The 12,597-nt window shown below is 34.8% G+C and overlaps 1 protein-coding gene across 2 annotated transcripts; it reads left to right on the top strand.

The window, feature by feature from the left end:
• Positions 1-764: 764 nt before the first annotated feature.
• Positions 765-12,478, top strand: LOC135593212 (uncharacterized). 2 transcript variants are annotated; one of them, XM_065083081.1, is made up of 9 exons: positions 765-921; positions 2,133-2,312; positions 5,377-5,456; positions 6,472-6,525; positions 10,348-10,623; positions 10,714-10,776; positions 10,877-10,945; positions 11,250-11,295; positions 12,203-12,478. In XM_065083081.1, the coding sequence occupies exons 1-9, from the start codon at positions 894-896 to the stop codon at positions 12,262-12,264; spliced, it is 858 nt and encodes a 285-aa protein (XP_064939153.1). In that variant the 5' UTR covers positions 765-893; the 3' UTR covers positions 12,265-12,478. The 2 variants fall into 2 exon arrangements, with proteins under 2 accessions (XP_064939153.1, XP_064939154.1); XM_065083082.1 differs by lacking the exon at positions 10,348-10,623.
• Positions 12,479-12,597: the final 119 nt, after the last annotated feature.

Raw genomic sequence — 12,597 nt, 5'->3', positions numbered from 1 at the left:
AAGGCTACGCTCAATTTCCCGGACACCGGCAAATTCGCGGCCGCAGCGGCGGAGCCCCCCAAGAAGCGGAGGGCCATGGCGGCTAATTACGTATTATACTGGTAAATGGTTATTTGAACATCTCGATATTTATATTTTTAAAAATTATCATTAAATTTTTTATATTTATAAAAATAAAATATTTAATAATATTTATCCTCAATGAAAACACTAATTTACTGCTGAATTACTACTGAAACTTTATCTTATTTCGATTTATCATTGTATTTCTATCAACAAAATTTATAACATGAGAAGAAAAAATATTAAATATTTTATTTTTATAAATATAAAAATTCTAATATAACGAGTGAATCTCGAGATTAAATATTTTATTTTTATAAATATAAAAGTTCTAATATAAAAAAAATTAAATTAAATATTAAGTATAAAAAATTTAATGTAACATATGGATCCCACTTTAAATATATGAGATTTCCAAATGATAAAGTACAAACCGATTTAAGAATTAAAATAGAATTGATAAATAATGAAACACAAAATAAAATTTGTTTTGTGAGTTCGAGGAAATTTAAATAATCCATTAATAATACAATAAAGCTGAACGAGAACCGAATTGACTCGGAGTTCTTGGTTCAGCTGACCCAGACCGAATTGAACCGGATGAGACTCGCGAGCGGCAAAGAACTTCCCGCATAAAATTACCATGCACGCGTCCGTACCTCGCTCGCAATCTCCGACTCGTTGGGTGGAAGTCAGGGTATACTCGGCAGGGCGAACGATGGCGGAGATCTCCACGAAACCATACGCCGACATATATGTAACTCTCATCACTATTCCGATCTCTCTGTCGTGCGAACCGCCTTTCCAGTCTCCGACAAATCCCTACTTCCATGGAAATCGCTGCCTTCGGTTCACACGGTATGCGAGGCTCCGTCAATTTACTTCTCTGCTTCCTTGAACTTCTGATTCGTTGTTGCGCCGACGACGACGGTGCTTGTGTGCTGGAGTAATTGTTCCCGGGAACCAAGATATAGTTAAGATCCAAGAAATTTGCATGTCAGAAAGTTAGGATTGCTTTACGAGCTTGTTCTGTGAACCTCGGTGTTGGTTCTTGAACAATCTTTGGCATTTTGTCCACATAATGGCTGAGACTGCTATGATAGTTCTCGTTCTAGAGCGTCAGTTCATGTTTCGTTAGTTCTTGTAAGAAATTATGCTATAGGAACGGAGATAGGTGGATTAGTTTGTTGGATCCTATAAGTTTCTGGAACGAGGGCCTGCCAGTCACTCTGAACTCTGGTATCATTTTGTGTTTGTTAGTGAAGTGCGCTTTCACCACTAGAAGCTGATGTAGCTTTGCGTGGTCATCATTCATAGAGTTGCATGGAGATATATGGTAGTGCGAAATAAGCTGATTTATGACCTCATCCTATACTGAGTGTTGCAGGTTAACTATGATTCTATAAATTTTTTGGCTTATGAGAAAATTTGCATTCATCATGGTTGAATATATCCATAATGCTAGTTGAACTAGATGTCTCCTGCAAATCCAAGATTGTTGAATTGCAATCTTTTCTTTAAAATCTAAGTTCACATGCACATTTGAGTATGTTCTTTCTGGTCCAAGTTGACTAGTTATTGTTGAAACTCAATTTGCCATGTACTCACCCATCTTCTGGGCCAAGTAATAGGAGTAATAGGTATATCTTGAAGAACTAAAAAACACTGTTCAAATGCTTTTTGACATTGAACTTCAAGAATTTTTCACAGCAGAGCAGATCATATAAGTAGTTAAATTTATTTTGATTACTTGCTAAATCTGCTGATTTTCTAGAACTTTTGTTTAGACTGACTGATTGCTAAGACATTATTTTTCCAAGATATGCTTATGGCACTTATAGGTTCCATAATTTAAGATGACATTTGAGTATTTAACATCTTGTTTTCATACACGTATCAAAAAGGGATCCACTTCCTGGATTAGTGCAAGAATCCCAATTGCATGCTGACTAACTCATGGATTTATTTCTGTAATTTTACTGTTGCAAGAACAACTTTGTTTGTCATAATGTTCCAACTTATTTGACATGCAAATCATTTCTCATCTTTTCTATATTACATTTTCTCAGGTTCCGTTCGGATACTTTGGAATTCACATTCTTCTATTGATAAGCCTAATTGGATTTGCCATTCCAATAGTGCATGGAAAAGAATTATCTTTCCCAAAGCTTGGGTCAGTCAGGCACAAAAGGGGTCTTTGCTAAAAAGACTGAAGGCCTCAGAAAGAACTGCAGATTTGACATCTAATGGTAAGTTGATACTTCTTTGCTTCCTAAAATTGTATTTTTTATTTCTGTTATTAAGATACTTCTTGCATGGTATTTGGATATCGCTTTTTAACAACTATGCTCTCTTGACTTCCTCCCTTTACCAAAAGAATAATGTGTGCTCAACCATGAAGAATGTATTTATCCATGCATCATACAGTCAGAAATGAGATTGTCCTAGTTAATTGATGCATTTAATATTCAGCAGAGATTGATAGGAACCATCAGAAGATATTCTATAATCATATTACAATTGATTTATGTACTTCAAAAAAATTACATGAGAAATTTACTAAAGTTATATTGATTAGAAATATAGACAAAAGTACCACTATTCATTGTTCATGTTAAAAATTGGATAAGCCACACATGCTTGTCTCTGTTTGACATGAATTCTAGTTAGAAAGAATACGGGTTTGTCCTTTTTCACTTTTGATTATCTACATATTAAAACCTTGATACCCATTTACACTACAAGAGTAAGAATTTGAGATATTCTAGAAATTGATGACCATGTGATTACATGAAGACATGAATACATTAATGTAACTCAAAGTTTAGATACTAAATTTGGATACTTCAGGCGCTTGCCTTAGCGTCATCATATTATGTTGGTGCTTAGCGCAACAATGCATGTCGTAAAATTAAAATAAGGCCTTTCTTTCAAGTGTAGTTCTAGGCATGGAATGCAAAATTGGTCAGTTCAGTGTGCAACTGGTATTTACCAGTCCGACCGCCGACCAGGATGTGAATGCTCCCATTTTGGGCATCCGGTTTTGGCTATATATATATATATATATATATATATATATATATATATATATTCTTTTGTTTAATGCAGTCTTAGGGCTCACAACTGCTTGAATCGCAAGCCCTGCCATCAATTGCCTACCCACTACCGCTCCTGCCATCCATGGTATGTCAAGATCTCTCCTCCTCCTTCCTTCTCCTTCTTGTCTTCCGCCTCCCCAAACAATTCTACGGTATGTATTGGCATAATGACTCATGATACCTTGGTATGGTTTGGACCTACACTGGTTCTGGCTCGGACCATTATTGGTCTGGTACCCGAGATTGCAATTTTGGTTTTAGGATCCATGTGTTTTCGCTTTTGATTGAAGTTAGCTGTACATGGAAGTTAGCAAGGAATTTAGAGAAGATAATGTCATGTTAAGACTTAAGAATTGATGAGAGAAATATAATCTATAAACTGCATACCTTATTTCACACACACACACACACACACACATAATGAGTGTGTGTGTGCTAGCTTGTACTATCTCATAATGAGTAGGTATGGTTCTTAACTCTAACTAGAGCTTAGCTAATGTTAGCTAAACCACACTGCCATGGCCACTAATATTAGAAGCATGGGAAAGGAGATTCATGGAGTATCTAAACGTAGAGATGTAGCTTAAAGAGAAAGGCTGTGGTGGTGTGGAGAAGCTCAAATGGGAATCACTACAAAATTCTATAAAGATTAATAAAAATTTAAAAAAGGAGATTTTTTAAAATACAACAGCTAAGAAAAGGTAAAAGTAGTTGTATTACCAAATACAAGTCTTATCATAGGTTCGACAGGGAGCTAAATACTAAGATTGGGGAAAATATTTTTTTTATTGCTAAAGTTAGAGAAAGATTGAGCAGCAATTTAGCTAATACTAGGTGTATAGAGGACAAAGTTCAAAGGATACGAATTAATAATATTGAGATTCAGGAAAGAAGGATAAATTATCTTTTTATAGAATTTAATGAACATTCTATAAATAACTTCAAAGATAAACACTAATAAGTTCAAAAGTCATATATTGTTCATAAAATTAGGACAAATGAGGTAAAAGAAGCTTTAGAAAGGATGAAATTATGTAAAAGTGTGGACCTAATGGTATCACGATTGAGGTACGGTAGAATTTAGGAGATTTAGGAGTAATTTAGTTAGCTAGTTTATTCAATAAAATTTTAAAATTAAAATGATATCTGATGATGGAAGAAGACTTTTGAGTATCAATTTATAAGAATAAGAGATATATTTAAATTTACTTAATTATAAAGGAATTAAGATAATGAGTCATTTTGAAACTTTGGAAGGATGATTTAAGGTAAGAAAAATGACTGGCCACAAAAAAAGGTTTTATGCTCGAAAAATCAACCATAGGAACTATTTATTTATTAATAAAATTAATAAAAAGTTACAGAAAAGAAGAAAGATACACATTGTTTTTTATTGACTTAGAAAATGTCTACGATTACTTGATATATATTATAGTTAGTTTGAAAAATAAATATGTACCTACTAATTATATTGATGTAAAAAAATCTATGTATGATAATATAGTCTCGGTGTATGTTTAGCAAGTTTTCTATAAGGTTACATCAACTATTAATGTTATGTCTCTATTATTTTACATATTTAAGAGACTATGTTATTGATTAACAATATTCTTCTGAGTGAAGGGAGTTTCGATAGAGTTAATGGAGAGATTGATAAAAATATTGTTCATAGAGGAAAAGCCATTGAAAAAATTTAGTGATTAAATTGGAGAGGAGCATCAGAGATTTTCTGTGATCATTGGATGCTTATAGATTAAAAGGAAAATCTTGTAAGATAATTTTTAGGCCAACCAAGCTTTGTTGGATATCAATGTTGGATGGTTAGGTGCTGAATTAGTAGGAAGGAAAAAAAGGTCTTTATTCATGGATGTCTCATAGATGACTAAATGAGGAAGAATCATCTAAGATAATGTATATGTTCAAACTTCAAAGGATGACAAATGTTGTTAATGGATAATGTTAGTCAATTAATATTAAATGTGTGAGGAATGGTGAAGAGAGATCTATAAAGATTTTGCTAAAAATAACAAAAAGATATTTGAGCTCTCTTGATTTAACTAGAGATTTTGCCTTGTAAATCAAGATATATTGGTTTGTACAGAGCACAACAAGTAAAAAAGAGTTACAAATAGTTAGGACATCATAGCTTTTGTTGTTGTAGCTATAGTTAGTTTAATTTGTGTCTTAATCTGAGATTTACCACATCTAAATGCAGTAGCTGCTTCAGAAAATAGTTCGCAAGGCCCTTTAGAGAAGAAAGCTGTTTGGAAATCCACTTTTCCTAATGGGTTTGAGGTATTTCCTGAAGAAATTATTTCCATTTTGTCATATGAATCTTTTTTATTTGTTCATGCAGGATTGCTTGCAAGCTTGTTTGGACTTTAAATGTAAATATTTATCACTAATGAATCACTGATTGTATTTGCTTATTTAAATTATTAAAAGAACAATATTGGGAGAACATTTACTCTTTTTGTATTTTTCGGACATCCAATTTACTATGTTTTAATCATATATTTAATTGAAAAAATCTATCAATTTGTTTCTTGTTCTTACCTGATTTTTGGATAATGGTTGCACCTATTATTTTAATGTTGCTGGGTGGGAGGGGGAGGGGAGGGCTGTGGTTAAGTGATTAACGAAAACCTGGTCTAGGCCTGGTGATGGGCTGAAACTGGTCAGTAAGCATGGTTTAGAAGGCTTACTGGGTGGTAAGTGTTGTACTGCCTGAGGATCACCAGAAATTAAGAGGTCCACGTTTTGGTCCAGGTTTGGACCTCTATGTACTGTTTGGCTCATGCAGGTTCAGGCTTAGCCATGAGTGTAGTTGCTTCAGTAATATTCTATAATTGAACTTATAATGATTTAACTATGCCTCATGATTGAACTTGCATGCTAATTTTTATTCTATTAATGTTATTTCCTTGTATGAGTGATAACAAGTTATAAAAACATTAAAGAGAGTTAACTTTGGCGATAAAATGTAAGTTTTGTTTGTTAACTTTGTTTGATATGATAGTTGGTGTAACATCTCTATCAACCTGAAATGAGTGTCCATAGGACCATGGCTGGTATTAGTATTGGATCGGTATTGCAAATGTTGGCAAAATATCTTGTGATTCTAAAATTTTAACAGTTCAACCAAAACACTTTTTATTCATACCTTATTTCTCTCTGTTCTCATGAATACAGTGCTATAAGACTCATAACAATTGGGTCAGTTATGCTCTATGGACTAAATAAATTTGGTCATGTTCGAGTGATTTATCGAGTTGAAGAACTAAAATATTTTTCTTGATTTTCAAAACAGGAATTGGTCCTAACAGTCTGTGATGAAACTAGCATTGCGGAGCTTTCTATGAAGGTAACATCATTTGTTTCTAAGCAACTGAGATTTGCACAAAGTATTTTGAGAATATGGTTCTTAAATGAAGCTGTTCTTATTATTTATAACTTAACACATTTTACAACAAACTTTATTGCATTGAATGATCAATGCTTCTTGTAGGTATTCCTTTTAACATTTTTCACCTTTTTAGCTGCCTTTGAGCTTCATGATGTAATCAGATCATTTGTATTCTATTTTATAGTTGTGGAAGGTTTTTTGTGTTCTTGTGGTTTGAATTTTATGTGCCAGATTGTTGAAGTTGCTTATTTTAACTTAAGTGCTTCTATTGCAGTCTGGACTTTAATGATTCTATGGTTCATTTCCTTCAGTGATTTTAATGTTGATATTGATTGCCAAGGGTGTATCTTATGTGTCTACTTTCAAAATGCATCTCTTAATTCCATTTTCATTTCTTAAAGTGAAATAGACATTGGCATTTGATTTCTTTGCTGTGAAACTATAGTGGAATTGAATTGGCTTATCGTATCACAACACCTGTGTGAAGAACAAAAACAAAGCAAATTAATATAAGGAGAAACTAACAAGAGCATGCAAAACTTTTCGTGGATTGGCCGTATAGCTTAATACCACCATGAGAATACGAAAGATATCCAATATATTAGAAGCCTCGCACTATGTACTTCCCCTAAATGGCCACAAATAAGAATATGAAAGATATCCAATATTTGAGAAGCTTCTCACTATTTACTTCCCCTAAATGGCCGCAAATAAGCTATGTCCAACTCACAGTGCCTGTAGTAGCAGAAACCCAGAGAAGACCCCTGATGAACCTTACTATCAGTGAGACCTCATGTGGAATGTTTAAACTAATTATAGACAGCACTGTTATTTATAGATAGCCATGTTCAAATTCAAACCATTATAGATAAAAGACAGGAATTTGTTTGCCAACAGGCAAAAGAAATTGAAGAGGTTGGGCTGTCTCAGCACTTATCATTCATCATTTTTTAACCTTAAACGAAGGATTGAAATGCCAACATGGTGGTTCCTTCTCAGCGACCACTTGGCACATATCAGGTGATATGCCCAATATGGTCCAAGATTTAATTACAAGGCCCAGGGATGCTTTTAAAATATCACATATATTTGCTGAAACAATTCTGGAAGTTCCGAAATGTGTTAGAACATGCAAAACCCTACCAAAAACCCTTGATACTTCTTCCAAGACCACCTTCCATTGCTACACTACAGTATCGGAATTGGGAATTCATCAGTTTGTGCTGAATCAAGCATATTGCCCAATACAACTTGAGATTTGGATTCTTGCCTTAAATCACTAGTGCATTTATAAACCTCATGCAAGAATCATACTTCAGTGCTACTAGAAAAAAAATTGGACCCCATGTACTCTAAATTCAAGCAAATTGAAGCTTTACTCCTTCATAGGCAATGATATCATTCCAACTTATCTAATTGCTCCAGTCAAAGTAGTCTAGAGTCTAGACTAAATTTAATAGGATTTACCATATGTCCTAATTATAATATGATAAAATTTAGAGCAACTACAACATTCTCCACTTTGGGATTAAATTTATCTTGTTGGTTCTTCATGTTGTGTCTCTAGAGTATTCTTCTTCAAATCTTTATGCTACTGCACTCTAGCAACCAAATCAAAATTCTTAGTTTTGGATCAAGAGAGAAACACAAACAAAAATATTTGGCGACATGCTGCTTTTGTCATGGCAAATTTAACTCAGTATAAGCGCTTGACTATCATGGGACCATCTTCTTTCTTCAACAATAGTAGCAATCTAGCAATTGTAGTTTCACTTGCAATTGTAGTCACAATCATCCTATGTATGTTTGTACAACTTTCACTTTCATATGTTATGACATGCTACTCTCAAAACTCCTATAGATTTTGCAGTCCAAAGTACATGGCAGAATTAAATTTCTGGATACTTAAATAGGATGTCTATCTCTAATATTAATTGATGGAAATGCTTACTCTGGCACCAACATCTAGCTCTGGTACCATATTGATAGGAACTTCAAATTGTTAAGACATCTGGCTTGATAGGAAATTGATAGAAATTTTAGTTCTAATATCAGGAACTTAGGTCTAATGCCAAATTGATAAGAAACTGGGGATACCAAATTGCTAAGATCTAACAGCTCATATGGAGTGCTTTGATTCTAGAAAAAGGAAAGGACACCTCCAAGAGAGTATCGTGAACATGAAGATAGAGAAAAACTAAAGAGTGACAGAAAGAAACTACAGAGAGTAGAATTTAAAATAAGTTATAATGGCTCTGGAGGCGCACAAGACCTTTGTATTAAGTGGCCACTCCCTTTTGGTATCTTTTATTTTTAAGTAATATTGGGAGAAACTAGAGCTTACATGATTATAGGAAAGTTTATCCCATCTCACAAAATTCCTGTCGAACAAAGAGTCTAGAGTTCTCATAATACAAGTCTAACTAGGAAATTAACTGGCATAACATATTCTACACCCATTTTTGGGATTCTGGACAGTAATTTGACTTCAAAGTCGGCTTTCCACAATTACTTCTGAAAAGATAGACAAAATATATGAGGTTATTATTAATCCTACTAGAACTAGAACACTCTTATGTTGTGGACTAGTTGGGATCTGGGTCTTGGCTTGGATCTTGTCCGTATTAATAATTTGTTCATCTTATTAGTCTGGATGTCAATACCCACTGACAGATCTACTAAGTGTTGTGAAGCCCATTAGAACCAACTTGTTTAGGCAATTAAGCCTCGACTCCTGTGGAGTCTTTTGGGCTGATGAAGAGGGTTTGATATGCTAGAAATTTGCATTATAACATAATTTGGGAACATACATTGCTCAGTCAAAGTCAATGGTCCTCCAGTAAAGATTGGAGCCTTCTTTGTTATTAAACCCTGATGAGGAGGGGTTTTGGGTCACTAGAAGTTTGCATTATAACACATTGTAGGAACATAACTCACTCATTTAAAGTCCACTTCTCCAACATTTTGAGCTTAAGTTTTCCTATGGGAAAATCTCACTGATTGGGTTGCCCACCAACTTCACAAATAAATTGAAAGGTATAAAGTATAAACCACTCTCTTAAAGCAAATATGGTTGAAGAAGCAGAGCGTATAATCCATCCATTTTAGAAATGTACTTGTAGTGACCGCAAGGACATCCTGTTCAGCATCATTAGTTGAGCTCACTAGATCAATCTTTCTTTAATCTTCTCTGGTGACACCTACCCATTTTCCATTTTCTCTTTATGTGGTTTTCTTTCTTACAAAAGGAACATCTTTCTTTTTCTTGAAGTTTGGAGCAAGATTCCATGTTTTGTTCATGATGTCTCTCTGCTGTGGATTTTTCCCTAGCAACAACTCCTTTTCCTTCTTTGTCTCTTCTTCCTCTTCTCCTCCTCTTCTACCACCTCCCCCTCTTCTCCTTCTCCCTCTACATACCGACATACCATGTATTGAGATGCCAATATGAACTGTGTCTGCACCAGCCCAACCAGGAATCAGTATGGGTTTGATATCCAAGATTTCGAACCATGGTTCAACTTATGCAGTCTTATCCCTTATGAGAACAGAGTAAACCCATGGTCCAAAGCTTTCTGTTAGAGACTTTGGTATTCTTCACAGGTCATATGCTAGTTCTTTTTTTTTGTTATTGCTCACTTTAAGAATCAAGGTTTTTTAATTATAATGCTTCAGGTTAAGATAAAATTAATTAGAAATATATGGCAATCTTTCATGATATTATTCTGTTTCTCATAGTTTTCTATACAGAACATTTTACTGTCAAATTCATGGATGTCTTAGGTTGGCAACTTTGAAATGCATCTGAAAAGAGACATTGGAATATCAGAAGCTTTAACTTCTACTATATCTACGATTGTCTCACCTACTACAGCACCACCAATTCCAAGTGAGCCAATGTGTGTGTCAACTATTGCCCCTGCCCAACAAGACGTTCCAAAGGAACCTGTTCTACCAGAAACAAGTCCATTTTCAGACATCTATTCTTCAAAGGCGTTAAAACTTGCAGCTCTGGGAGCCTCCAGTTCAAATGCATATGTTCTAATATCATCTCCTTCGGTGTGAATTGCCTGAGAGACTTTGTGTATACTGTTACCTGAAGTGTTCAAGTCAGTGCTTTTGTATAATGCTGATGGTTTAATTGTCCAGGTGGGAACGTTTCGAATTGGAACAACACTCAAGGGAAAGAAGCAACCTCCATGCTGTGAAGTGGTAATTTTGCATATTTGACTTGTTTTTGTTCTTATAGGAACTAGCATTTTGCCACACAAAACTTCTTAAAACCTTTGCATGAGGACATTTCCTCTTACAGGGTGACATGATCAAAGAAGGGCAGGCCATTGGCTTCTTGGATCAGTTTGGAAATGAGCTGCCTATTAGGGTAAGTTTTGTATACCTTTCACAGTCACATTTTATTGCAGTTGAGTTTCCTAGGGTTTGGATAATTTCAGCCATGCAGGGATGGTAAAGCATGGTATCCATGCTCTTGAGATGGTGTCTCGGATATCCATGTGGTGCCAAAGGATTTGCCAGTACCCCATTTTGTGTACTTTTCGTTTGTGCTATCCACCACAAACCCTGTGACACATCATACTGACACATTATTGACACATTCTCTTCAAACTAATATTAAATCCGCACATTTTCTTACTTCAATTCATGCTCTTATTATGATCATTTTTCAGTCCAATGTAGCTGGAGAAGTCCTAAAGATCCTATGCAAGGATGGAGGTATACTAGAATTTCCATTTCAGTCAAGATTTGAGTTTCTTTTATATTGTATACTTGTGGAGGACTTTCTGGGTGACATCAAACTAAATAATTCATGTACCGAAAAAGCCAATCATAGTCGGAATTTATTGCTCCAGGTTTCCATTATTAGTTCAACTAATCAAGTTGGCGAAGTATGTGATTCCCCAATCTGTCATTCGAGTCACATTTTATTACTCTGTAGATAGTAGTTGACTCTGTGAGAAAGAACAAGAAGATGACCATAGTCCCATTGCATGTCTAGCTTAAATACTCAATGCCAGTTTGCATCACCTACACCTCACTACTGTTCTCCATAGTCAACCACTAAACTCATCCATACCTTGACCAACTGATATCTAACCCATTCACCTGCTTCATGTTCAATTGCAGTGAGTCTGGTATTAATCATGTTTGTGGGCAGGCAATTTAGTGCCAGTTTACCCCTAGCTCCAGCTCCACCTCATCAACGTTACACACAGTCTCACTTGACAAGCATTTTTGTCATACTTTTGACTTGTCTCTCAAAAGTCCACTTTAACTCTAGTAGAAATGGATGGTTGTTTTAATGCTTTGGAAAGGTCCTAATCACCTTACTGACGATCAAACATTATACATTAGTATGCCTTCCCAATGTGCCTGTATGTTTGCCATGCATTTCGATCTTTATTACTGGCATTACATAATGAAAATATAAAACTATGTTTCCTTGCACATATTATATTTAGCATTTCATCCTTTAAAAACACTTGGACTGTTCTCAATTGTTCTGAAGTATTTATAGATATTTAGACTTTTCTAATCAAGGTTCTTATTGATTAGTCCTCAAATTTGATAGACGTATTCAGTTCCCTTTCGATTCACAATCTTTTCTTTTTTGGACTTGCAGAAGCAGTTGGCTACGGTGATGCGCTCATTGCTGTCTTGCCTTTCTTTGCCGGAATAGAATGATGTGCTCAACTACCTGCAAACGGACGCCCTTGAGCTTTAAAAGTGCATCGCCTCATTCTTGTCATACTACTGTTTGTGCTTAGTTGAGGGTATTTGAGTACCAAAAACAACATCAATGACAACACAAACAAAACAAAAAAAGATTTCTAATGGTTTGTCTGTTGAAGAAATAAATTTACACGGAACAATAACCAACAAGTCTCATTCTTGCTCATGATTTTTTTTTTTTTAATTTTCTGTTCCTGCTTTGACTTGAATTCATAGAACAATGATATGATAGGTATCAAATTAGGGTTTCCGATGGAGCTGCAATATGTAGTAGTTGATGTGAAA

This window comes from Musa acuminata, chromosome BXJ1-9 (genome assembly GCF_036884655.1).
Source record: "Musa acuminata AAA Group cultivar baxijiao chromosome BXJ1-9, Cavendish_Baxijiao_AAA, whole genome shotgun sequence".
Taxonomy (NCBI): Eukaryota; Viridiplantae; Streptophyta; class Magnoliopsida; order Zingiberales; family Musaceae; genus Musa; species Musa acuminata.
This window is presented reverse-complemented; position numbering and strand designations above follow the sequence as displayed.